At 38.7% G+C, this 25964-nt stretch overlaps 1 protein-coding gene across 7 annotated transcripts in view; it reads right to left on the bottom strand.

The window, feature by feature from the left end:
* Positions 1-25964, bottom strand: part of MIA3 (MIA SH3 domain ER export factor 3) — a 79667-nt gene that overhangs the window by 4992 nt on the left and 48711 nt on the right. For 5 of the 7 annotated variants that reach the window (XM_082426021.1, XM_082426020.1, XM_082426025.1 and 2 more), the window contains 17 exons: positions 16860-16991; positions 13840-13861; positions 13038-13126; positions 12576-12653; positions 12379-12489; positions 10941-11012; positions 10657-10761; positions 9856-9978; positions 9635-9746; positions 8446-8501; positions 8265-8355; positions 7980-8118; positions 1723-1824; positions 598-658; positions 460-495; positions 313-380; positions 89-189 (listed from right to left, as the gene is read on the bottom strand). In XM_082426021.1, coding sequence (XP_082282147.1) covers positions 89-189; positions 313-380; positions 460-495; positions 598-658; positions 1723-1824; positions 7980-8118; positions 8265-8355; positions 8446-8501; positions 9635-9746; positions 9856-9978; positions 10657-10761; positions 10941-11012; positions 12379-12489; positions 12576-12653; positions 13038-13126; positions 13840-13861; positions 16860-16991 — 1498 coding nt within the window. Of the gene's footprint in view, positions 1-88; positions 190-312; positions 381-459; positions 496-597; positions 659-1722; positions 1825-7979; positions 8119-8264; positions 8356-8445; positions 8502-9634; positions 9747-9855; positions 9979-10656; positions 10762-10940; positions 11013-12378; positions 12490-12575; positions 12654-13037; positions 13127-13839; positions 13862-16859; positions 16992-17960; positions 18251-25964 lie in introns of those variants that run through there. The other 2 variants (XM_082426026.1, XM_082426024.1) reach the window with 2 other exon arrangements.

Genomic DNA, 25964 nt, shown 5'->3' with positions numbered 1-25964 from the left:
ATATTACACACATATTCAGAAATAAAAAGTAATTTAAACACATTTTTCACCAAAAAATAGATTGCAGCCCTTTAAAAGTGCTCCCTACCTCTCCGTGGAAGGTTTTGTGTGTTGGGTCTTCCTGGCATTGGTTTTATAATCACAGGTTCTTCTTGCAGCATTGCCATCTTTTGGGTTAGTTCCAGTAATCTTGAATATAGAGAAAGAATGGATTTAAATATGAAATAGAAAATTAATTCCTTATTGGATACCACACAGCACAGCCTTTAGAGACTCTAAAACACACTGAAGATATGTTTTAAAATCACATACTTGTGTCTCAAGTTGGCAGCTTCTCTCTTCTCTTCAGCTATAGCTCTTTCTGCAGCACGAGCTTTGAGCTATTGGAGAAAAAAAATATCCAAAATAAGCTGTGGTAGACAACACACAAAATAAAGAAAAGAAAAAAAAAAATCTTACCCAGTTATCGTGAGCTTTCTTCTCATGAGTAGCGATCTGAAAAAGATAACACATCAAAAAATATGTTCAGAGATTCATTATAATAATATGTATTAGAAAGCAAAGAAGTCTGCTGCTGTAGGGCAGTATAATTATTACCTGGTTTTTAAATGAGCGCTCTGTCTTCTGTAATTCTTCCTCCATTTCTTCAATTCTCCGCCTAAGAATTAAACTTGCTTTGATCATTTAGAGCACAACTGAACAATATTTTAAACAATCTCGCCATGTTCCCTTTACTCTAACAGCTACAGCTGTACCCTTTCAGACTTCATCCATATGTATAAAAACACATTCTACATGGCTGTAATAAGAGTACACTGTGATCAAAACTAATACTGCATAATTTCCTTTCTTATTATTTAATAGCTGGAGATTCTGAACTGATACCTTATAATTTCCTTAACTGTTCAATATGTTCTCAAACAATCCTGCTATAAATATTTTTCTCCAAAAAGCTTTTTCTTCCTTTAATTATATCCACAGAAAATTTCCCAGAGCTATGATTACTGGGTCTATCAAATGGCACGATCATTTTTTAAAAATTAATTAATTAATTAATTATATTTTTGGCTGCACTGGGTCTTTGCTGCGTGCGGGCTTTCTCTAGTTGCAGCGAGTGGGGGCTGGCTACTCTTTGTTGCGGTACAAGGGCTTCTCATTGCAGTGGCTTCTCTTGTTGCGGAGCACGGGCTCTAGGCGTGTGGGCTTCAGTAGTTGTGGTATGTGGGCTCAGTAGTTGCTGCACGCGGGTTCTAGAGCGCAGGCTCAGTAGTTGTGGCACACGGGCTTAGCTGCTACGTGGCACGTGGGATCTTCCCGGACCAGGGCTCGAACCTATGTCCCCTGCATTAGCAGGTGGATTCTTAACCACTGCGCCACCAGGGAAGCCCCGGCATGATCATTTTAATGGTTTTTAAATACATCATACAGCAAACTGCCTTCCAAAAAGAATTTCTCCGATATATAAAACCACTCAGAACTGTTGGCATGAACCAATTTCCCTTACAGTCTTGTCAGTATTGGGTGTAAGGAAATTTTTGTTAATTTAACAATTTTTCCTTTGTTAGCTTAAAATTTATTTTTTCTCATGTTAATTAAATGTTTTGACCACTTATTTCTGCTTCTGGTGCCATTTTGTTCTACACAGTGTAAAACATTTTTTTTTTTAAAAAGCCAACAGTAGTTTCATCAGCCACTGACACCCTCCTTAGAAGCTGAACTCACTTGTACGTTTTCACTTCCTCTGCCGCCAAAACCGCCTGTTCATCTGCAGCTGACAGCCGCTGCTCTCTTTCTTGCCGCTCATACTCTTCTTGACTCAATTTCCTAAGATAAAATCAGTTGTCAAATGAAAGTGTTTCTCTTGCTTTCCCAGCCGTCTGTCTGAATGCCTCCTTGTTACTTCCCATCCTCTCTAAAACACACATACAAACAAGTCATAGGAAGGAATTCAAACCTGCCACTTAGGGATAAAAATCAAACTCTGGCCTGTTGGCAAATCACCTGCATTTTTAAACTTCTCCTCATAATTCTCTACTCACTAGTAAATGAAACAAACAAATGGAAAAAACACTCTGTGCCCCATGGGCAAGTTTCCTGTGTTTGAGACAATGAAAGCTCATTTTACTTCAATGTGGAAAGCCAGGGCTGATCAACCTAACACAATTAAACTTACTAGGATAGAGCAGGGGATAATTATTGCTCTTATTTCTGCCATGGAAAGACCTGTAATTACTTCTCTTACTTCAATCTTGGAAGGACTATTTCTCAATCCAAGGCTGGTACCATGATAATTAGCCCCCAAAAAGCCTTTTAGAACGTCTTCTAATTGTGCAATTAACCACAGATTAATTCCACACTTCAGATGTGGGACTCCTACTGCCTACTTCAATAGAATTATGATTAAAGGAAAGAGAAAGATCTTAGAATTGGCCATGTCTACTGGATAGAAAAAGAATCTAAGCTGTCCCATAATCAGAGTATCATCTACGGGAAACTGGTTTTAACCTGATTAACCTTGGAGCTCAAGATATCAATCTACTATAACAGAGATTGCAATGGTAGCAACATGGTTTTAAAATGCTATTTTCTTGTTACCCTTGTACTTCTTTGACCATAGTTCTGATTCAAAAGAAACTTGAAACAATTTCTATGAAACAGAAGCATAATCAGAAGAGCTATAGTAAAAACAGTTAGTAATCAAAGAGAAAAAGGGTTGTATATTCTTTTGTTATTGTCCATTCAATACTCAGCATATGTCTTATGAATAGCTATAATATACTTTACCTAGTAAGATGCTAAAGATAAAAACATGGGCAAAGTACTATCCCCACACTGAGTTCGCAGTTTAATGTGTAAACGATGTACCTAACAACAGAACAATCCCTGACTCAGGAAGAGATGTGAGAAAACTGGGTCTTGAAAAAAGATCAGAGAGAATTTTGCTTCCAGGAATGAATGAGTTAGTCTGGGAACACTGAAAACAAATAGAACATTCGACAAAAATATAAAGAACATGCTTGAAGGCATCAGAGAGCTAATATATTAGCTAGTAAGCTAATATATGAGGCCAAGATCTAGTTAAAAAAAAAAAAAAAAAGGAATCTCAGAAATACAAATAAGCCTGGCATCTGAAGCCACTTTTCCCCTAGGTTCACCCATGCACTTAAGACAATGTAGAGATATAAGGAGGCTACTGAACAGAGTTTTCAAAAGATTCCTTGCTGCACAGAAAATGATGGAGCTCAGGGCTACCAGTGAGAGGGACCCTAGTAAAAGCCCTGGGCTTTAGGTTGAGGCTAGAAAGAGCTGTGCACTTGGAGTACCAAATGAGCAATGCAGTGTCCTTTGAAGGAACTAAGACCTTTTTTTTTTTTTTTTTGGCTGCATTGGGTCTTTGTTGCTGCGTGCAGGCTTTCTCTAGTTGTGGCGAGTGGGGGCTGCTATCTATCTATTTATTTATTTAGCTATCTATCTATCTATCTATTTATTTATTTATGGCTGTGTTGGGTCTTTGTTTCTGTGCAAGGGCTTTCTCTAGTTGTGGCAAGCGGGGGCCACTCTTCATCGCGGTGCGCAGGCTTCTCACTATCGCGGCTTCTCTTGTTGCGGAGCACAGGCTCCAGACGCGCAGGCTCAGTAGTTGTGGCTCACGGGCCCAGTCGCTCTGCGGCATGTGGGATCTTTCCAGACCAGGGCTCGAACCTGTGTCCCCTGCATTGGCAGGCAGACTCTCAACCACTGCACCACCAGGGAAGCCCGGGGGCTGCTCTTTGTTGAGGTGCGCAGGCTTCTCATTGCAGTGGCTTCTCTTGTTGCGGAGCACAGGCTCTAGGCATGCTGGTTTCAGTAGTTGTGGCATGCGGGCTCAGCACTTGTGGCTCGTGGGCTCTAGAGTGCAGGCTCAGTAGTTGTGGCGCACAGGCTTAGTTGCTCTGCAGCATGTGGGATCCTCCCGGACCAGGGCTCGAACCCGTGTCCCCTGCATTGACAGGCGGATTCTTAACCACTGTGCCACCAGGGAAGTCCAGAACTAAGCCATTTTTGAATGACCTCTATTGCTGACTGGATTAAAATAATGACCACCTGCTAGAAATAAACTCAAATCTTTTCTCTAGGAAAACAACACCATTCTAGGCCTCCAATTCCCTCTACAATGTTTGCCACTCAATCAAAACTGTCTAGGCACCCCACAAGACACTGTGATTAAAATCTAAAAGACAAGAGGAATGACCCATCGAGGATCCACATAATGGAATTATCACACAGACTTTAAAATAACTGTGCCTTATATATTCATGGAAGCAAAAGTGTCAAGATGACAAATTTCAGCAAAGGATTAGAAACTACAAAACTGAAACACAGTAACTGGAATTAAGAACTCAATGAATGATTTTAGTAGCAGATTTGATAACTGAAGTGAGATGTTAGCACACTGGAAGACAGGTCAGAAAAAAAATCCAGAATGAAGCAAATATAGATAAGAATGTAGCAGACATAGGGGAAATTACTTAAAAAAAGGTTTAAATGGAATCTCGGAAGAAGAGAGAATGAGGCAGAATCAACATATGGAGAGAGACCCAAAAATTCAGGAGGTGCTGATGACCTCAAACAGCATAAATGCAAAACAGTTAGGGAAGGGGAGGGGAAGGAGAAGAGAAACACAAAACAAAGACATCCACACCTAGGCACCTCCCAATAAAACTGCTGAAACACCAAAAGAGAACTTTTAAAGGCAGCAACGGCAGGGGTGAGACATCTGAACAGGGAAAACAAGAGTGATACTGGATTCCTTAAAGAAACTTCAAAACCAGAAACTAACTGGTTATCTTTAAAGTGCTGGAATTAAATAACTGCAAAAATCCCAGAGCCAGCAGAATATCCTTAAAAAATGAAGTCAAAATAAAGACATTTTCACACAAAGTTGATGAAATCTGTCACTAAAGGACATTCTTCAAGTAGAATGAAAGTGATCCCAAATGGAAGACCAAAGGTGTAGGAGAGGATAAAGAACTACAGGAACTACAGGCAGACCTCAGAGATACTGCAGGTTCAGTTCCAGACCCACCACAGTAAAGCAGGGAAAGAAAGTGAGTTTCGGAATTTTCTGGTTTCCCAGTGAATGTAAAAGTTATGTTTACACTATACTGTAGTCTATTATAAAGTGTGCAATAGCATTTTGTCTGAAAAACAACATACAAGCCTTAACTATCAAATACTTTACTGCTGAAATATGCTAACCATCATCTGAGCCTTCATAATCTTTAAAGTAACATTAAATAAAGATCACTGATCACAGATCACCATAACAAATATAATAATGAAAAAGTCTGAAATACTGCAAGAATTACCAAAATGTGACAGAGACACAAAGTGAGCAAATGCTGTTGGAAAAATGGTGCCGAAAGACTTGCTTGACACAGGGTTGCCACGAACCTTCAATGTGTAAGAAGTGCAGTATCTGCAAAGTGCAATAAAGCAAAGCGCAATAAAACCAGGTATGCTTGTATAAATATGTGTGTAAATCAAGTGAATACTGGCCGGGAAGCACTGTAATAGACAATGAAAATATCTTGTGGAGTTTAAGTATACAAAGAATTAAAATGCAGGAGCATCTTAACTCAGGAGGGAGTTAAAGCCCATAAAGAGGTAAATCTATTGACTGAGTAAGTCCAGGATACATGCTGTGGTCTTTAGGGTAAGTATATGAAGACAAGTAAAGCAACCAATAACTACCAAGCTTACACAGGGGAAAAACAGAATTATTAAAAATATTCAAATAATCCAAAAGACAGAAAAAAGAGAAAAAGGAACATAGAACAGGCCATCAGATAGAAAGCAAATACCAATACGTAGATTTAAACCTAAATATACATTTAGGAATTACATTATAAGGAAAAAATGAGTACTCACCTATTTATTTATTTATGCCACAACTCACTCTAGAAAAGATTTTAAGGAACATAAACATTTGAGTAGGCAGGAGATTGCCAGGTGGAAATAATGTAAAAGGACATTTTTACTACAGAAAAAGCAGCACGCATAACTACACAGAAGCTCAGAGTGGCATGAAGGAACTGTGGTCAGGTCAGGCTGCAGGTCAGGCAGCATCAGAAGGAGCTGCAGGAAATGCACCTGGAGAGGCAGCTCAGGACAGCTGAGGGGCCCTGTGTGCCTGCCAAACAGTCAGAAATTGACCCTGAAGGGAATGGGGGGGCCTCCTCGACAGATTTTAAACCACATGATGATATACAAGGACTTGTATTTTAGAAAGTTCCTTCTAGCAGCTGTACACCTGGAAGAAGAGGTATAAGAAAGAGAAACTGGAGACAGGTGATTAGTTAAGGGCTGGCAGAAAAGATGACTTGGGCCTGAGCATACACAGTGGCTTTGGGGAATGAAGTGCATGCAATTTGTGCCCTGACATGGTGACTGAATGGATGCTGGAGGAGTTGAATAAAATAGTGCCACACTAACTATATCATAAAGAAAGACAATTGCCATTTAGGTGATTCAGATGACTACTGGTGGCAGAGAAGTGCCTTTTCCCCCCAATATTTATTTATTTATTTATTTGGCTGTGTGGGGTCTTAGTTGTGGCAGGCGGGCTCCTTAGTTGTGGCTCACGGGCTCCTCAGTTGTGGCATGCGAACTCTTAGTTGCAGCATGCATGTGGGATCTAGTTCCCTGACCAGGGATCGAACCCAGGCCCCCTGCACTGGGAGTGTGGAGTCTTATCCACTGAGCCACCAGGGAAGTCCCCAGAGAAGTGCTTTTTAAAAAATAATAATAAATAATGAAATGGGAAATATTTATCTGAAGCAAGTCAGGTATTTAGAGCTGGCCTGAATAAAACTTGGAAAATCTAAACTAATTTCTTGGTGAGCAAAGAATTAGAGAAAAAGTTAGTGGTATGGTTCCAATGTTTAATGGCATCTGGCAATAGCAACCTAAGCATATGAAAAAGATTAAATTTGCTTAGCAAAATAAGCCTGCTCATAGACTGCTATAAATGCCAAAGAGTGAAGTATAGGAGCAAACACAAATAGCAACTGCCACCAATAAACTATTTTAGAGGATTCAGGTATTTTTGGTGGAGAGAACTTGAACTATGAAAGTATATCTTTCAAAAGATATCTAACTCCAAATTGGAGATGTATATTTCAAAAGATTAATACCTAAACGTACACATGAAACAGTTTTTTTTTTTTTTTTTATGGTTTCCATATGGTTGTCATTTAGAACACATGCAGTTAAAAAGTTAGGGGCATGTGCTATAGAGTCAGAAAAACCTAGTACAAGGCCCTGCTTCACTATGATGTGATACTGGGTAAGTTACTTAGTCTCTCTGAGCCTCAGCTTCCTATACTTAATATACAAATAATAATTGTACCTATCTCATAAGTTGCTCCGAGGATGAAACAAGCATTTCTATATTCAAAACTCCCAACAACCTTGCCACAATTACATATTATATATGTATAGTCTGAATATTGACTATATTAAGTCCAAAACTTACAATACTGTCAGTAACTAAATACTCCTTTTGAAGTATTTATTCTATTTAAAATCATGTCATACAAATCACTCAGGATTTTTAAAGGCTATATTAAAAACTAGTAGAACAAATGCAAGACAAATCAGAATGACGTAACTAACAACAGCAAAAGAAAAGTGAAGTGGTGGAGCCTCAGAAAGGGTATGAATCGTCAAAAGAAGCACTTCCAGAACAGCAACTGTTAGTACCAATAACTACTATGCTTCAAGTAAATTACAGGCAATAATTGCTGACAATTAGTTAAAATGGAAAAAAAAAAATTGCAAGTTATGGGAAACAAGGTAGAAAGGAAGAAAGACAAATCTATACTAATTATAGACAGAAAAAACTATAAACAGTCTTTAAAAAAGACAAGATTATCTACAGTAGTACAGACAATTAGTTAGATGACAATATTGTTAACAATGAACCACGAAAACCTTACTTTTGCAGAGCCATCTCCTTCTGTTGATAGAGCTCATTCAGAATCTCCACCTTCTGCCTCAGTGTTTTGCATTCATCTTCCAGTACAGCTTTGGCAGACTGCAGGGAATTGCGATCCTCCTCTAATTTCTTTATTTGGTCTGTAAGGGATAAAACATTTGCGCTTTGTGTGCACAAGAACTGGAGAACTTGCTGAAGAGGCCAGCGTCAAGGGGGGTGAGAACATGCAAACAGGAAGCCACTCTTTATTTTTCCAGTGGCAATTTCTTTTCAAGAAGCAACCTACCTTCCAGGTTACATTTAGTGGACATGGAGGCTCTAAGTTTAAATTGTAAAAGTTTTAGATCCTCTTCAACTACTGATATTGCAGTCTGTGTCTAAAATTTGCAGAAGAGAGAAACAGTCTTAAAAGTGAGGCACAGTAAGAATTCACAGGCACTTACAGTACTCTATAAAAAGGATTATACCCGAGAAATGTCCATCATCTGCTTAATCTGCTTTTTCACCTTCTCACTCCGGTCACCTAAAAAACAAAAGGATTTCAGTGCTCTTTCCTTCCTTGCTGTTTAGCTATATTTTCTTGATTTCCCCCAAACAATTATCATGTTCAAACATTCAATGAAAGAACAAACTAACCAAAAGAACTGATTCAGCTATTTGACTTTTAAGAGATGTGAAAACTTAGGTTGAAAAAACAAATTTCCAGTTTGTACAATAAAAATATTATCTATGCTGTACTTGAGCAAGAAGGGATATGTGAAGTAAAGCTCTTTCTTCTCTCTCAGATCTACCAGCCCCCAGTCAAATATCTTATTTAGAGAGACTCATTCCTCTGCTCTCCCCTTGAATTGGCTACCAGGTGTAGTTTAAAACACCCACAATGTGAACAATATCCAACTTGGGATAGAGTGTCTACAAACATTTCTCTCATCAGTAAACACTCTTTCCCTTTAGCCTCCACTCTAACTGCTTAGTTAAGTTTACGGCTCCAACCACTCGGTACTTTTGAAATTGGTTGTGGCCCTAACACCACAGAGCTACAGAAATGATAAGCACGAAGTTCAGAAAGCAGTTCCTCCTACTGAGGAGTGTTCAGTACACAGAGCTGGGAGACAGGACTGCTGCTGCTCTGGCTCCAGTGCGTGCCTACTGCTGTACCACAAGCCAGCAACCCACCTCTGCCCAACGCATACAGACCTGTATCGTCGTGCCTTGGTATCCACAAGAGATTGGCTCCAGGAACCCCTCCCCCGCCCCCCACAGGAAACCAAAATCCGTGGATGCTCAAGTCCCTTATATAAAATGGCACAGCATTTGCATATAACCTACACACATCTTCCCACATACTTCATCTCTAAGTTTCTTATAATACCTTATACAATGTAAATGTTACGTAAACAGCTGCTGGCATGCAGCAAACTGAAGTTTTGCTTTTTTGAACTATCTGGAATTTTTTTTCTCCAAATATTTTTAAACTGCAGTTGGGTGAATCCACGGATTTGAACCCACAGATTCGGAGGGCCAACTGTACAAATTCAGTGACAGGCGTCTACAGCTTTAACCCTAAAGAGGAAATTCAGACCGCTGAAAAAAGCATCAGTGTACTTAGAGACTAGAAGGCAAAAAGAGGTCCAACCTCCCTGAAACCAATCTTACCTCCCACTTCTCCATTTGCTAATTCATCTGATTCATTTCCTCCTTTATTTTGACCCTCAGATTCAGATTCACAATCTAACTGATTCAACTGTGTAATGCAATTAGTCAAAGCCTAGAAAAGAAGCAAAAGGATATTTATTAGAATGAGCCTCTCAATTTCAATTACCCAGATTCATGAGAATTCATGAGAATTAAGCATGTATTCAGGAGAATGAACTCACATTAATATTATCATCTTTGTGAGTGAGAGCTACTTCCAAATCTTTCTGAGACTTCTCAAATGATCTGATTTGTTCACTGAGCTCAGCATGTGATTTACTCCAGTCTTTGATTTCTTGCTGCAACTGGAAAGTTAAAACACATGAATTTCTAAACGTTATGGCTTTTGCACTGGAGACAGCAAGACCACAAAAAATGAGCCAGGGAAGCAGGGAGCCATGCTTCTCCTTGGCTCGTCATTAGGGACTATATGAGAGAGGGGAGAGTGACTCCATCCCTCAGAACTGCAGTGAGAACCTAAGAGCCGTCAAGGACACTGATCTAGTACATTGCATCCTTCAGGAAATTGCAGACAGTTCAAATAATTCACTTCCAGCAGGAACAGAAGGGCACGTCTCACTGCCTACCAAGTCCAGACTCCAGATCATGTAACCGTCCCTTGGTCAGAGAAACAGTAACTGCTCAAAGGAGGCTAATAAATACCTAATTCTTTGGTCTAAGAAGCAAGTCCATCGCCCTCTTGAGGCTATTCAAGTTAATAATTGGCTGGTGCTGGATGAGACAAAGACTAAACATTCTGATAGCTGCAAGGAATTGTACAAAAGAACAGAAAACCTAGAACAGATGGAGAATGTACACATGCACTCAATTTGGGAAGCGCAGTTTAAACTCTGCATATCTAAAAATTGAATCCTGCATACATACTTTATTTCCTTAAAAACCATATCCAAGAAAAGATATTCAAGAGGTAATGATATTTGGTTTTCTAGTTTACATAATCTATGACGTTAACTTTCCGTTACCTGCTCTTTCTTCTTCTTAAGTCTAGCATTTTCTTCTTGAACCCGATGGCATTCAGACTTCACTTTCTCTTCACTAAGTTTAGCTTCATTAAGGGCAATTTGAACCTAATGCAAAACACTCCTATTAGTGCAATAATTCCAAAGAAAAACACAAAAAAAGTTACTTTCCCAATTAGACATACGGTTTTTGTCTTTTGCATTTTCTAGCACACATCAAATGTTTGCTCCTCAAAATACCAAGACATCATATTAATATATCTTGCAGGAAGTGTAGAGAGCTTTACCTCTGAAAATTCTGAGGCATTCATTGAAATAACATCTTTTAACTTCTCTACAGATTTCTTGTTTTCTGATATCTGCCATGGGGAAAAAGAACACAAAAATGTATTAGAATTTCAGTAGAAACACTGGGATATATGATAAAAAGAAGAAACATTAACAAAACACATCCCAGAGCCATCCCCTAGATATCAGGTAAAAGCAGATGATCCAGTCTTGGCCTAGGAGAAAAGTCAACAATGTAAAGACATGAGGAAAGAAAATACTGAAGACATAAATATTTCATGCCATCCACAACTTTCCTAGTTATGAAATAATGTGGTACATGACGAGACAAGAAAGTCAAAGGAAAGAAAATGAAAAAAAATTCAAGTAAACCAGTTCAAATCAGTGATTTTTCCTAGTGGTAGAGAAAAAAATCCCAAGGTCACTTAAAAATTCTCTTGCTAAACTAAGAATGGCTGGACTTGAGGGGGAAGAGCCAAATCTCAGATACAGAATTCCACAATTTATCAAGGAACGTGTCGAGGAGATGGAGCGTAACTCCTCACTCTGTAACTGTGGGTTGTGCACAGTAACTTCCCTCCAAAGAGCACAATATGCAGGGGATGCAAAAAGAGTAACTTCATAGCAGAGAGACCTGGCAAATACTACCTCAGCCAGCTGATCAAGCTTAACTGGGTGTGCAATACATGGGAACCCTCTCTACTGTCTTTCCAACTTTTATGTAATCCAAAAACTGTTCTAGGGACTTCCCTGGTGGCGCAGTGGTTAAGAATCCACCTGCCAATGCAGAGGACACGGGTTCAAGCCCTGGTCCGGGAAGATCCTGCATGCTGCGGAACAACTAAGCCCACGTGCCACAACTACTGAAGCCTGCACACCTAGAGCCAATGCTCCACAACAAGAGAAGCCACAGCACTGAGAAGCCCGCGCACCACAACGAAGGGTAGCCCCCGCACCACAACGAAGGGTAGCCCCCGCTGGCCGCAGCTAGAGAAAGCCCGCACGCAGAAACGAAGACCCAAATCAGCCAAAGATAAATAAATAAATAAATTAATTAATTAAATTAAAAAAAAAAATGTTCTAGCATTTAAAGTTTATTTTCAGAAAAGAACCATGCAAAAACAAATCAAAACAAAGTACTAAGACCACTCAAAGGGGCAACTATTTCTTATTTGCTCTACATGTTTCAAAGGGCAGAGCCAAGCAATATGAAAATTACCCAGGGCTGAGGACAAAAATACTTTCGAGGCCTGTAAAATTAATAACTTGGGTTATTAGCATTTAAAATTCCACGAAAATGCACAGAAGTAGGTTCAACTTCCCTGACTCCCAATATTATTCTAGTTAAAGCACGGGAAAATGCATAGTTCATCTCACCCAACCTACAAAATAGTTCAAAAACCAATTTACAGTAACACTTAACAGCAAAACTCTCACCAAGTCCTGATTCTTCGCGTTCTGTTCTCTCTCAGATTCTAACATAGCACGCAAACTTTTAGCTGTGTCACCCAGATTTTCATTAGTTTCTTCAAGAGTCTTGATTTTATCCTACAAAAAAAGGTATTAATAATAATTACTCATTATTTTTCTTTTGTCTTTAGAATGTAATCTCAAAAAAGAGAAGGGATTTTTACCTTAAATCTAATTGCTTCGTCAGAGAGAATCATGTTTTGTTTCTTGGTTTCTTGAACATGTTTCTTTGATTCCTTGATCTAAATAAAATAAAGCATTCAAAATTTAGAAACATAAATTATAGTGCTACCAAAACTTATCTCCAGGACTTCCCCGGTGGTTCAGTGGTTAAGACTCTGCACTTCCACTGCAGGGGGCACAGGTTCGATCCCTGGTCAGGGAAGAACCCACATGTCGGGCCACACAGCCAAAAGAAAAAAAACCTATCTCCAAACAGGAGATCCCTCAGAGAAGAAAGCAGTACTTTACACATATGATGATTGCTTCACATTTGGATAGTTTGTAAGAGATAAAAAAAACTTTTAAATATGACTTAAAAACACCATAACAACTGAACTGTAAGACAGGAGGAAATAATTCGAGCTGGAACCACAGGGGGAAAAAACTAAAAGAATAATTAATACCTTCTGCTCATAACTTGATAATGTTTGTACAAGCTCTGCATTTTCTTTCATGATATTCTTCAACTTCTCAGAAATTTGCTGTTCAGTGACTAAAAAGGGGGGGAAATCCATAAAATCATCAAAAATTGAATTACCCAATGCATTAGCAGCAAAGACATGCTATCTGGCACTCTGAGGGAAATGAACTCAACATAACTATTATGCCTTTAAAAAGCAAACTGTAGTTAACAGCATTAAGGGTGTAAAAATACTAAAATTTAAGAAAAACATAATAAGAACCCTTACTTCAATGAGATTCCAATTTAAACTTATTTCAAAGACAGGAAATACAGTAAAATGTTTTAGCTCAATGTCTTTCCCCTTCGTGAGCACCGCTCTTCTCAGAAAATGTGGTCATTTCAAATATATGCCATTTGTAAATAGAAACAGAAAATGCCAGCATATTGACATATCTCTAGTCCTCAAATTATCTACTTAAATACATATTTACTGTACTGAATAAACCATTAGCACAGGAACACTGTTCACAGGTAATAAATTGCACTAGTTCAACATTCAAAGTCAATCTGCCCAAGCCGAGTCCTCTTCTCCCTGCTGCCACCTCAACTCCTATCTCATCTACTAGCATCGCCATCTACTCTGTCATCTAAGCTAGCAACCTAGGATTAGTAAAATGTTCAGGAGTTAATAAGTCAATCAGAGATCAGAAGTCACCATATCTACTTTTAGCTTACACAAAACTCATATCAAATACCAATACTGAGGGAATAGTACAAATAACAAAATAAGCCTGAGTATTTACCTTGATATACTCTATTCTTTACCTAAAAGAGAGAGAAATAAAGTTAAACTTGATGTCAAGACATCTTATTAATAGAAATATTATAGTTCTTAACACAACAGTCAAATCATAACAGAATGAAAATTTAATAATGGTTTGGTTCAGCATAAGGATCCACAGGATTAAAAAATAAGAAAAGACTAAAAACTATTTCAAATTTAATTGGTAGTGATACTTCATTAATAGTTTCTGACAGATAAAAGCACGAAGGTAAATACTTTATTTTTGTAACTAAAGATACATTCACAGGGACTTCCCTGGTGGTGCAGTGGTTAAGAATCCGCCTGCCAATGCAGGGGACACAGGTTTGATCCCTGCTCTGGGAAGATCTCACATGCCATGGAGCAGCTAAGCCCATGCGCCACAACTACTGAGCCTGCGCTCTAGAGCCCGCGAGCCACAACTACTGAACCTGCGCCACAACTACTGAGCCTGCGCTCTAGAGCCCGCGAGCCACAACTACTGAACCTGCGTGCCACAACTACTGAAGGCCGGGTGGCTAGAGCCCGTGCTCTGCAACGAGACGCCACCACAATGAGAAGCCCGCACACCGCAATCAAGAGTAGCCCCCGCTCACCACAACTAGAGAAAGCGCACGCACAGCAATGAAGACCCAACGCAGACAAAAATAAATAAATTAATTAATTTTTTAAAAAAAGATACGTTCATGTATCTTTTCAATGAGCACCAATCTTATTAAATGAGCACTTAAGTTCCATAATGGAAAGGGATTATTATATATATGGAAGTTGCTAAGAGAGCAGATCTTAAAAGGGGGGAAAAGGGGAAAAAAGATCTTGTAACTACGTATTGGTGACGGATGTTAATAACTAGACTTATTGGCAATCATTTTGCAATATATACAAATATCAAATTATTATTTGTACACCTGAAACTAATATAATGTTACTAGTCAATTATTTCTCAATTTAAAAAAAGTGAAAAGGAATAATGATTTCATATTAAATATACTAATGCTTCACTTATCCAAATCATTTATTTGACAACCCCAAATAGCCAGAACGAGATCCAGAAACAATGATAATTGAAAAAGACTCTGAGGAAACAAAATTAAGGGCATGATTGTTGTACTAAGATATGCTTCTTTCATCAGAAAACACCTTAGAATTCCTAATCAAAGTTGGCTATTGGGTGAATTTAGAAATCTAACAGACTGGAGCATCTGATTTTCCCAACCCCCTAAAAATAGCAGTCATAAATCTAAAAGGGAAAAGAAGACTGCTACAGGAAAATACACAAGCAATGAAAGGAATAACAAGTAACATCTTCTACACCATCTCCTAAAGACAGCACCGAATTACAGGAGAATAAAATCCAAGCAGTACTCAATTTTTTAAAAAGTGTTACTAAATGTCTTTGTAACCCAGAACTTATTTCCCTTGTCAAATGTCATAAATGGTGATGAGATGCTCAGATCAGTCCACAAATCATCCATGATCTCAATATTATTACAGTATCTAATAACCATTTTTAATGATGCTGTTACAGGAAACCGCATTCAGAGTTCCAACACAGAAATAAATAACTATTTCTCTAACGTCACAGCCTTGCTAATGAGGGAGTAAGCTTCCTTTATCCTCCTTTCACTCAAATCAACAGGCGAGGGAAAGCGGGAAGATGCAACAAGCAGGCAATGAGAGTAGGGACCAAGGTCCCAAATGTTGAGGCTGCAGGGCAGCAGTTAGGACATAAAGCCTACATAATCTTGTAAAAATCTAAGCCATGTCAGCGTTTTTGAGATGGGAGAATCACGAGTGGGAAGCAGAAAACGTTTTCACCGTTTCCCCTTCTGTTCACCCTTTCTATTCTTTTTCCTTGTATCTGAGGAAAAGCCCCATGAGGTTTAAGGAGTCTTCACAAGAATCCAGGCAAAAGACCCTTCTTTCTAAGTGATTTTACAATCACTTGTGCAAGGAGAGAAAGCTTATTAACAATGATATGTCTGATAAAATTAAGAAATCAGAATATTCAAGTTTAGAATGCTACTCATCCAATGCTTTTGGCCATTTAATTGTTAAGCTTCAACTGAAACTGAAAGCTTTTCATCTGCAAAGCTCATTTACACAGAATGACTTCTTCCTCAATTATGTTAGATGACCACGAAACAGAATCATAAGCATGTATCTGTACGAGAATACATATATATATATATATATATATATATATACATAAGCATGAAAGACAAATTATGCCAGAAAAAGACCCTAAGGAATAAAAATTTTAGTAGTGTGTCTTTGGACACTATATAATATGTATTTCCAAATAAAAAGATGTTTTCTGAACACAACAGCACATGATCAAATTAGAAAAATCTGTGAAACAGATATATATAAGGGAAAGGACTGAAAATTTACCTCTTCTCCTGATATATATTTTTACCACGTGCAGCATTTTTTCTGTACGTATATATGCATTTATATAATACACAGTTTATCTACACTTTAAAGTCTTGGTTTCTGCTTTTTTCCACTTAACATTAAATTGTGAGCATTTTCTGTGCCCTAATGTCTTTGGAATAAATAAATTTTAAGAGCTGCCTAATATCTCATTATATAGATGAACAATAATTTAATAACCCCCCCCCCACGATGGATCATTTAGTTTCTGTGAAGTTTTCACTCTAATAAATACGGTTCCATTTTTAACACCCTGTACAAGATCTCTAATGTATGATTGGTTACTTCTTTAGAATAGACTACTAGATATGGTATTATACTATATAAAAGGACACGAACATTTTTAAGGCTTCTGATTTATAAACTGAAGTTTTCCCATTGAGATTATACACATGTCGTCTTGTTCACCTATGTCTTTACCAACGAAGACTACACTGTTAGCTTGGATTATAAATATTAATTTGTGTTCAGCTTAGTAACTAAAAAAGAAACAAAAGGGCGAGTGATTATAAAACAGTCCTGTATTTATGAGTCTAAAAGTATATGTTAATTTTAATTACTCACAGCAAGGACAGTTCTCCAGAAGAAAATGGCAAGTGAAACAATTCCTAAGAAGGCAGTGGTGAGTACAGGCTTCCAGGGCAGTCCATAAAAATCAGGCCCAGGCTGAACATCATCAGGCAATGTAGCAACTAGCTGAAACAGAGATATTAGAAATTGTGGGAAACCTGAAAGAAATTTACAATAAAGCAGTCACAGAGAATCATCCGCAGAAATCTAATTCAAACTCCATTAGATAGCTATCCCCTCAAAGTTCTTCAATAGTTTCCACTGCTTCAATAAAAAGAGGATACTGGCAGCTTCCTATTTCTTGTTTGGCTTGACGTATTTTTAAACATTATGAATCTCTCTTTACGCTGAGCATATATTTCCATTTTGCAATAAGCCCTACACATCATGTTGTCCAACACATGGCTCGAATCCCTCTGGATCATACTTTTCTCTTAGCTGGTTTTTATGACTGAAGAAGCCACATAAAACATAAAGTTGAAACATACTATAGAATCTTTTATGGCTGCAAATAAAACCGAAGTGATAATGAACAACGCAAATAATCAGCTTTTCCTCTAAGATTTGAAATCTTAATTGTTTTCTATTCACAGACAGACAAACGCAGAGAAACTTCAAACACTTCCTGATAACTAACTGGTTTAGATAGACTGCTCTGAATTCAACTGTCTTCTATAAACTCAATGTTTTCATTTTAAATGTTTCCTCAAAGACAGCGCACTAAACTCCTGTCTGCTTCTACACGGTTTTCACGGCCCTGTAGAAGTTAACTATCATATTGGTCCCGTCCCTCAAAGGTGCGGAGGATTACGTGAAAAGCAGCCGTAGGGACGTGATGATGCTCGCTTGTTTCGATCACGACTGTGTACCAGAAAGTAACACAGTGCCTGGCACATCATAAGTACTCAATTAAAAAATGAACACGCGACAAAACCTTCTCAAATACACTCCCACCACCTCCTTAAACAGCACCGAAACGTCCTGCCCGCCTCGGGCCTGACACACTCTATTTCCACTTCGCCCCGTCAGTCAGTGTACCCGTCCGCTCAGAACTCGTCCACCCTCCTGCCAGAGCTGGGAGCGGGGGCCCGTCACCTCCAGAAGCCTGCCGATGAGGGCTGCGTAGAGCACCGACAGGGGTCCCAGAAGCTCCGGGTCCCCCGGGGAAGAGGTGACAGAAGGCACAGTGGCAGGAACTGACTCCATCGTGACGGGACAGCGGAGCGGAGGCGACGCTTCCCCGCGGGATGGCACCAGACCCCCTGTCTGTCACCGTTTCCTCCTTCGGAAAGGACCCGGCTCAGGGGGCGGAACCTGGGACTGAACTTCGCCTGCCCCGGCCGCTTGCACTTTCGCCCTACTCCGCCTGTAAAACACGTCATCAGACACGGCCCCGGGCGGAAGTACACGAGTCTACGGAGGCCGGGCTCGCCGTAGGCGGGGCCGTAGCGGAAGAAACCAACGGTCGAGCGGGGCGGGGGAGCAGAGCGAAGAGACCTCCGCGGAAGAAACCAAGTAACGAGGCGAAGATGAAAGGGCTCACCTGCGGCAGGAACTGGGAGAGAAAGCGCTGTTCGATGGGCCCGGGAGCTTCGAGAAGGAGGAAAGTGGGCGGGGGCTGGGGGAAAGGAGAAAGGCCGGCCACTTAACTCCTGCCCAGAGCTGGATCCTTTTGTCACCAGGTGCTGAGACGCCGGGCACCTGCCCTAAAATGCCCAGACAGGAGATAAGCCGCTCCCGCTCCCTCTGATGGACCACCCCCTGCCTCGGCCGCCATCTCCTGGGCCAGGTTCCCTCCCGGCCCGCTCCAGTCCTGCTTGCTTTTGCCCTTCCTGGACTCCAAATGTCCACACTGTCCCACATTCGTGCCGATGCCCCTTTAAAAAGTGTAATTCTAGGGAATCTTGTCATTACCACACCTATGCCAATGAGGTCAATTCTGGGTCCCACATTTTAGGTTTATAGGACTTGTGGAAAAGGGCAAGGAAGAGTCTGGAAATTGCGTTCTGAAAGTGGAAGAAACTAAGGATATTTAACCTGGGGGGAAAAACGATGTTTGCAGATCTTTAAAGGTATGTCTATGAGTTGAATATAAAGCCAATTCATTAGGACAATCAAGCAGGAAAAGCCTGAAAAAGAAGGGCATGGCATGGATGGAAGGTAGGCAGGCGGTTGAAGCAGGCTCTGTAATTAAAACAGTCTGGTACTGGCCCAATAATACAGACAGACAGACCATGGAACAGAACAGAAAATCTAGAAATAGGCCCAACTGCGTTGGCAACTCAGCATACAGTAGGAGTCAGTTGGGGGGAAAACATACTTTTTAATAAGGTGGTGTTGGCCTAACTGGATAACCAAATGGAAAATAATAAAAATTCGATCTTTTTCTCACTATTCACAAGAATACATTCCAAATGGGTCAGAAACCTGAATGTAAAAAATGAGAACAACTACTACAAAAAAAATATGGATGTATTATGAGTGGGTAAAACCTTCCTAATTAGGTCTCAAAATCCAAGGGAAAAGATTTGTAACCTTGATTACTTGGAGAAAAAAAAAAAAAAGTGTCCAGCCCGTGGATACAAAAATACAAAATAAGCAAAGCCTGACAGTGAAAACCTGCGGAAAAAATATTTGTAACATATTACAAAGGGTTAATATTCCTAAAATATAAAGAACTTTACAAATAGAGAAAATGGCCAGCAAACCTATAGTAAAATGAGCTGCAAAAATGAATAGATAGTCCTCAGGAAAAGAAGTAGGAATAGCTCACAAACAGGGAACCATGCTCTGTCTCACTCATAATGAAAGAAATACAAATTAAACCCACACTGAGATACCATTTCTCACTTATATTGGCAAGATCCAAATATATGACAACGTATTCTCTTAGAGAATGCAGAGGAAATAGGTACTCTTATGCATTGCTGATCATTACACAAAATGATAACAACCCCTATGAACAGTAATCTGGCAACGTCTCCCAAAATTACCTGTGTAATTAATTACCTACTGATGCAACAATCCAACTTCTAAAGTTCTATCTCAAAGATATTAGAACTATAACAACAAATGCTGGAAAGATATATGCACAAAACCATGTTATTCCAGCATTATTTATAATAACAAAAGACTGGAAATAACCAAACTGTCCATCGACAGAAGAGTTGTTGAATACACTACAGTATACAGTTGACCACTGAATGACACAGAGGTTAGGGGTACAAACCCACTGAGTAGTCAGAAATCCCCATACAATTTATAGTCAGTGGGCCCTCCTTATGCGAGTTTCCTTGGTATCCTTCTGCATCTGAGGATTCAACCAACTGCAGACTGTGTAATACTGTAGTATGCATTTAGTGAAAACAATCCACGTATAATTAGGGATCCAAACAATTCAAACTCGTATTGTTCAAGAGTCAACTGTACTACGAAACTGGAAAAAAGAAATCAAAGATGTTAAAAAAAATAAAAAATAAAAATAAAAAATAAAAAAAATAAAAAAAAAATAAAAAAAAAAAGAAATCAAATAATTCTATATACTGCTAGGGTATGATGTCCAGAATATACATATCTTTTTAAAAGGGGGTGGAGAAAAGTATATTTTTATCTAAAAAAATAAAAGGAGAAATTATTTTTTTTACAGCTTTGAGGTAAAACTGACATGCAGTAAACTGCACATATTTAAAGTGCACATCTGGATAAGATGAGTGCATCTGTGAACCCATCATCACATTCAAGACAATGAACATATCCTTCACCTCCAGAAGTCTCATCTCCTTGGTAACCCTACCTCCCACCACTTGTCACAGAATTTCTGTCCTAATGGATTAATCTGCATTTCCTAAAGTTTTATATATATGGAATAATTCACTATGTATTCTATTTTCTCTGGCTTCTCTCACTCAGTATAAACTGAGATTCATCAGTGTTGCTGCTGAGTAGTGTTTCATTGTAGGGATAAACCACAATTTATTTACTTACTCACCTGCTGATAGACATTTGGGTTTTTTCCAGTTTTTGACTTTTACAAATTGAGCTGCAGTGAAGATTGACATACAAGGCCTTCTATGGATGTATAACTTATCTTTCTTTGGGGTAAATGCTTAGCAGATGGACGGCTGGATCATCTGACAGGCATATGTCCACCTTTTTAAGAAACTGACAAAATGTTTTCCAAGGTGGTTGTACCATTTTAATATCCCCACCAGCAGTGTATATTTCCAGTTCCTCCACATCTTCTCCAACACTTGGTCTTTTTAATTTTAGTCATTCTATTGTGTGCAGTGATAACTCAGGGTGGTTTAAATTTGCATTTCCCTCATAATTAATGATGTTGAGCTTTTCTTTTTTTTTACTGTGCTTATTTGCTGTCCACATCACATATCTTCTTTGGTGCTGTTATTTTACTGGGTTATCAGTTTTCTTATTAATTAGTTTTGAGAGTTCTTTATATATTTGGGATATAAGTCCTTTATGAGATAATATGCTTTGCAATGATTCCTTCCTAGTCTGTGGCTTGATATGATTAAGTTTAAGCCTAGCATCTTTGTTTTTTTTTCTATTTGTCCCATCTGTTCTTTGTTCCCTTTTTCCCTGATTCTGCCTTCTTTTGAATCAAGCCTTTTAATGATCCTATTTTATCTCCTTTATTGGTTTATTAGCTATAATTCCTTGTTTTGTTATTCTAGTGGTTACTTCAGCGTTTATACTATACATCTTTAACTTATCAGTCTACCTTCAAGTGATACTATACTACTTCATATATGCAATAAGAATTTTACAAGAGTTATTACCACTTCTCCCTCTCCTGACCTTTAAACTATTGTTGTCATACGTTTTATTTTTACATATTTTCTAAACCCCAAAGTTCATTAATAATATTTTTCTTTAAACAGTAAATTAACTTTTAAAGATATTTAAATAATGAGATAATGGTTTTATATATTTACCCATATGGCTACCATTTCTGCATTCTTCACTCCTTTGTGTAGCTCCATTATTTCCATCTGTTGTCATTTTCCTTATGCCTAAAGGTCTTCCTTTAACATTTCTTCTGGTGCAGATGTGCTGGTGAATTCTTTCAGCTCTTGTATGTTGGAAAAAAAAATCTTCATTTAATCTTTGTTTTTGAAAATTATTTTGCTGGGTATGATATTGGAGATTAACAATATTGCTCTTGAAGTATATATATATTTTTTAATTACTTAATTAATTAATTAATTTTTTGGCTGTGTTGGGTCTTTATTGCTGTGCATGGGCTTTTTTCTCCAGTTGTGGCGAGCAGGGGCTACTCTTTGTTGCCGTGCACGGGCTTCTCATTGCGGTGGTTTCTCTTTGTTGCGGAGCACAGGCTCTAGGCACGCGGGCTCAGTAGTTGTGGCTCGCGGGCTCTAGAGCGCAGGCTCAGTAGTTGTGGCGCATGGGCTTAGTTGCTCCATGGCATGTGGGATCTTCCCGGACCAGGGCTTGAACCCGTGTCCCCTGAATTGGCAGGCGGATTCTTAACCACTGCACCACCAGGCAAGTCCTTGAAGTATATTAAAAGATATTATTCTACTGTATTTTCTCATTCCTTTTTTCCAAAAAGAAACCTGAAGTCAACCTTATCTTACTTCCTAAAATCTCTTTTCTCTAGCTGCTTTTAAGATTGCTCTTTATCACTTATTTTGATCAACTTGATTATGATATGTCTTGGTGTAGTTTTCTTCATGCTTCTTATACTTGGGTTTCATTGAACTTCTTAGATCTGTGGGTCTATAGTTTTCATAAATTTTGGAAAATTTTCACCCATTATTTCTTCAAATAATTTTCTGGACACCTCTTCTATCCTTTCCTGCAGGGATTCCAGTTATACATTTATTACAGTGCTTGAAAGTGTCCCCACAGCTCACTGATGACCTGTTCATTTTTCTTGAGTCTTTTTTCTACTGTATGTTTCACTCTGGATAGCTTCTATTACTATATCTTCAAGTTCACTAATCTTTTCATCTACAATGTTTAGTCTAGTATTAATCCCACCCAGTATATTTATCACCTCAGGCATTTCATCTTTAGAAGTTTGATTTGGGTCTTTTTTTTTTAAAAAATCTTTCATGTCTCTACTTAAATGGTAATAATAACTGTTTAATATCCTTGCCTAATTCTAACATCTCTGGCAGTTCTTGATTGGTTTTGATTAGCTGAATTTTCTCCTCATAATGAGTCATCTTTTCTCGCCTCTTCGCATGCCTGGTAATCTTTGACTGGATGCCATACATTATGAATAAATGTGATGGTGAATTTTTTATGTCAGTTTGGCTGATCATGGGGTACCCAGATTAAATGTCATTTTGGGATATGTCTGTGTGTGTTTCCAGATGAGATTAGCATTTGAATTGATGGAATCAGTAAAGTACATTGTCCTCTCCAGTGTGGGCATCATCCAATCCACTGAGGGCCTGAATAGAAAAAAATGCAGAAGAAGGAATTTGTCCCTTCTTCCCTGATTTCTTGAGCTGGAACATCAGTCTTCTATTCTTGGTGCTCCTGGTTCTCAGGCCCTCAGACCTAGACTAGAATCTCATCATCAGCTCCCCAGGCCGTTGGACTTTGGACTGATTACAACACCAGCTCTGTGGGGTCTCCAGCTTGCAGACTGCATACTGTGGGACTTCTCAGCCTCCATCTCTGTGTAAGTCAATTCCTTGTAATAAATCTCTTCCTATATGTATATCCTCTTGGTTCTGTTTCTCTAGAGAACCCTAGCTAATACAACAGATATTCTTAAGCTTTGTCCTGGGATGCAGGTAAATCACTGGGAAACAATCTGATTCTTTTGGGTCTTGCTTTTAAGATTTGTTATGTAAGACATGAGCAACATTTAGTCTGAGGCAAAACCCTTCTGAAACTCTACCCAATTCCCCTAGAATCCGGAGGTACTGTTCCTGGCCCTGTGTCAGCAACTGTTCCCTCTACTCACGGATGTGTTTCTCTGACCTTGAATAGTCTTGTCACACTCATGTGCTGATAAATACTCTGATGAATACTCAAAGCGGACCTCTCAAATATCCCTAGGGTTCTCTCTCTGTGTAGTGCTCTCCTTTTGGTACTCCGTGCTGTGAATTCTAGCTGCTTTGCTTTCCCTGGACTTTCAGCTCCATCCCCTTAACTCAGGGTTCCTCCTTTCTGTGCCACAGGCTGGGAACTTTCTCAAGGCAATAAAATGTAACAATTTTAGCCCTCATGGCATCTGTTCCCTATCTTTCAGGAATTACTGTCCTTTGTTACCTGATGACTTGAAAATCTTGTTTCATGTATTTTGTCTGAGTTTTTCTTTTTAGCTGTTTCAGTTAGGAGGGTAAAGCTGGTACCTAAAAATCTATCTATCTTGGCTAGATGCAGAAATCATTTGCTTATTTTTTAATGGTAGGGTAGATAATGAAATTAATTTTTAAAATACCTACAGAGGAGGGTATCAACAGGTTGGATGAAACTAGGACAAAAGTTTGACTTCTCTGAATAGACCCCGTTTTACAAATTGACTTGGGCTCTTGTAAATGTTAGATAATTATAAAATAAAAAATCTTAAAAAACAATCCCTAAAAATTGAAAGCAAATATGAAACAATTAACCTGTGTATCAAGCTGGTGGGAGAACAACATTAAGGAATTATTTCAGGCATACCCTAGTGGGATATAGGTTAAAGACAAAAAGAATTGCAAAACATCCTTGCAGTATTTTCAATAATGTATCGCTGGTGGCAGTGTTGATATTGGTATTTTTAATACTGTTATGTGAATATTGTAAAATAAGGTAAATAATTATGTTGATGTCAGTAAAAACTGAGATTTCCAACACTGGAGAAAGAAAATACAATGTCAGATAGATGTGGTTAGCTTACATTCCACTAGCATCCTTAATTCTGATTGGGAGCATCCACATGGCATCATGATGAATATTCACATAAGAAAATCCCCACATATTTCCTAGCTTTGTCCTCTAAAAATGGCCTAGACCTGTTGGCCAACTCAAAAGCAATAAGCAATCTTAGTACCCAGAATGTTGCCTCTAAATACCATTTCCCACTAAAAGGAACCAGGGCTCTTTAGAGAAACAGCTCCTTCGAGATCCGGGCAGAAAATGTACAAAATGAGCTTGGAATATCTAGTTACACTAGAAAGCAAGGAAGGTATCAGTGACCATGAGGTGATGTCAAAAGGGCCCAGGAGCCAAGCTGAAGAGGCTCCCACTGACCAACAATGGGAGAAATTGAGCACTGATAAGAATAATAACTACAGTGGATTGTAACACATTAATATTTTCAAATTCATGACATCATAATGATTCTTAAAAAAGAACTAGAAGAGACACACACACAAAAGCCTCTGGGAATCTCTGGATAATGCTGGGAAGACAACTCATTATTTTGAAAACTATTTAAACAGAAAGAATCAAATATTTATACTGCCTTAACTATACACACCAAATCTCAGTGTAAAGCATAGCTGATTGTAAATTTCTCTTTGTAGAAGTATCCCAGCCTTTACATGAAGTAGGAATAATATAGTCAATTACCATTCTGCAGCCTATGATACAGATTTAGTCAATGTTACCAATGACTAGTAACATCAAAAAAAGAGGGAAATCTAGACATTAGCTGCCTTCTGATAGAAGTATACATCTTCTATTACGTATTCTTGCCAAACAAAATTGAAACTGAATCTGACTACTAATCTGACCAACCAATTCCCAAGAAATATAAAGAACAAGGGAAAATGTTCAATTGTACTAGAGGAATGCAGTTAGCAAAATCCACACTAGGATACCCCCTAGCAGCCAAACCTGTTTCTTCAATGAATACATTGCAAGAAGCAAAAAAGAGACATCTATAGACAGAGTAACTAATCTGATACTTGCCCTCCCACTGAAAATAACTAGAAAACTGGACAAAATATATGAAAAAAAAAAGTTTTTCAGAAACAGAACACTAGGCAGCACACAATTGTGACTCCTGAGAGAAGGGAAACAAATGAGGTGAGCCCTGTGGTCACCCAGCTTTCTACCTAGAGGCACTTTCTAGACCTCAGTACAGGCAGGGAGAACCAAAGCAGAGTACAC

This window comes from Balaenoptera physalus, assembly GCF_965194825.1.
Source record: "Balaenoptera physalus genome assembly, chromosome: 1".
Classification (NCBI taxonomy): Eukaryota; Metazoa; Chordata; class Mammalia; order Artiodactyla; family Balaenopteridae; genus Balaenoptera; species Balaenoptera physalus.
The sequence above is the reverse complement of the archived record's forward strand: the minus strand, read 5'-3'. Positions and strand labels throughout refer to the sequence as shown.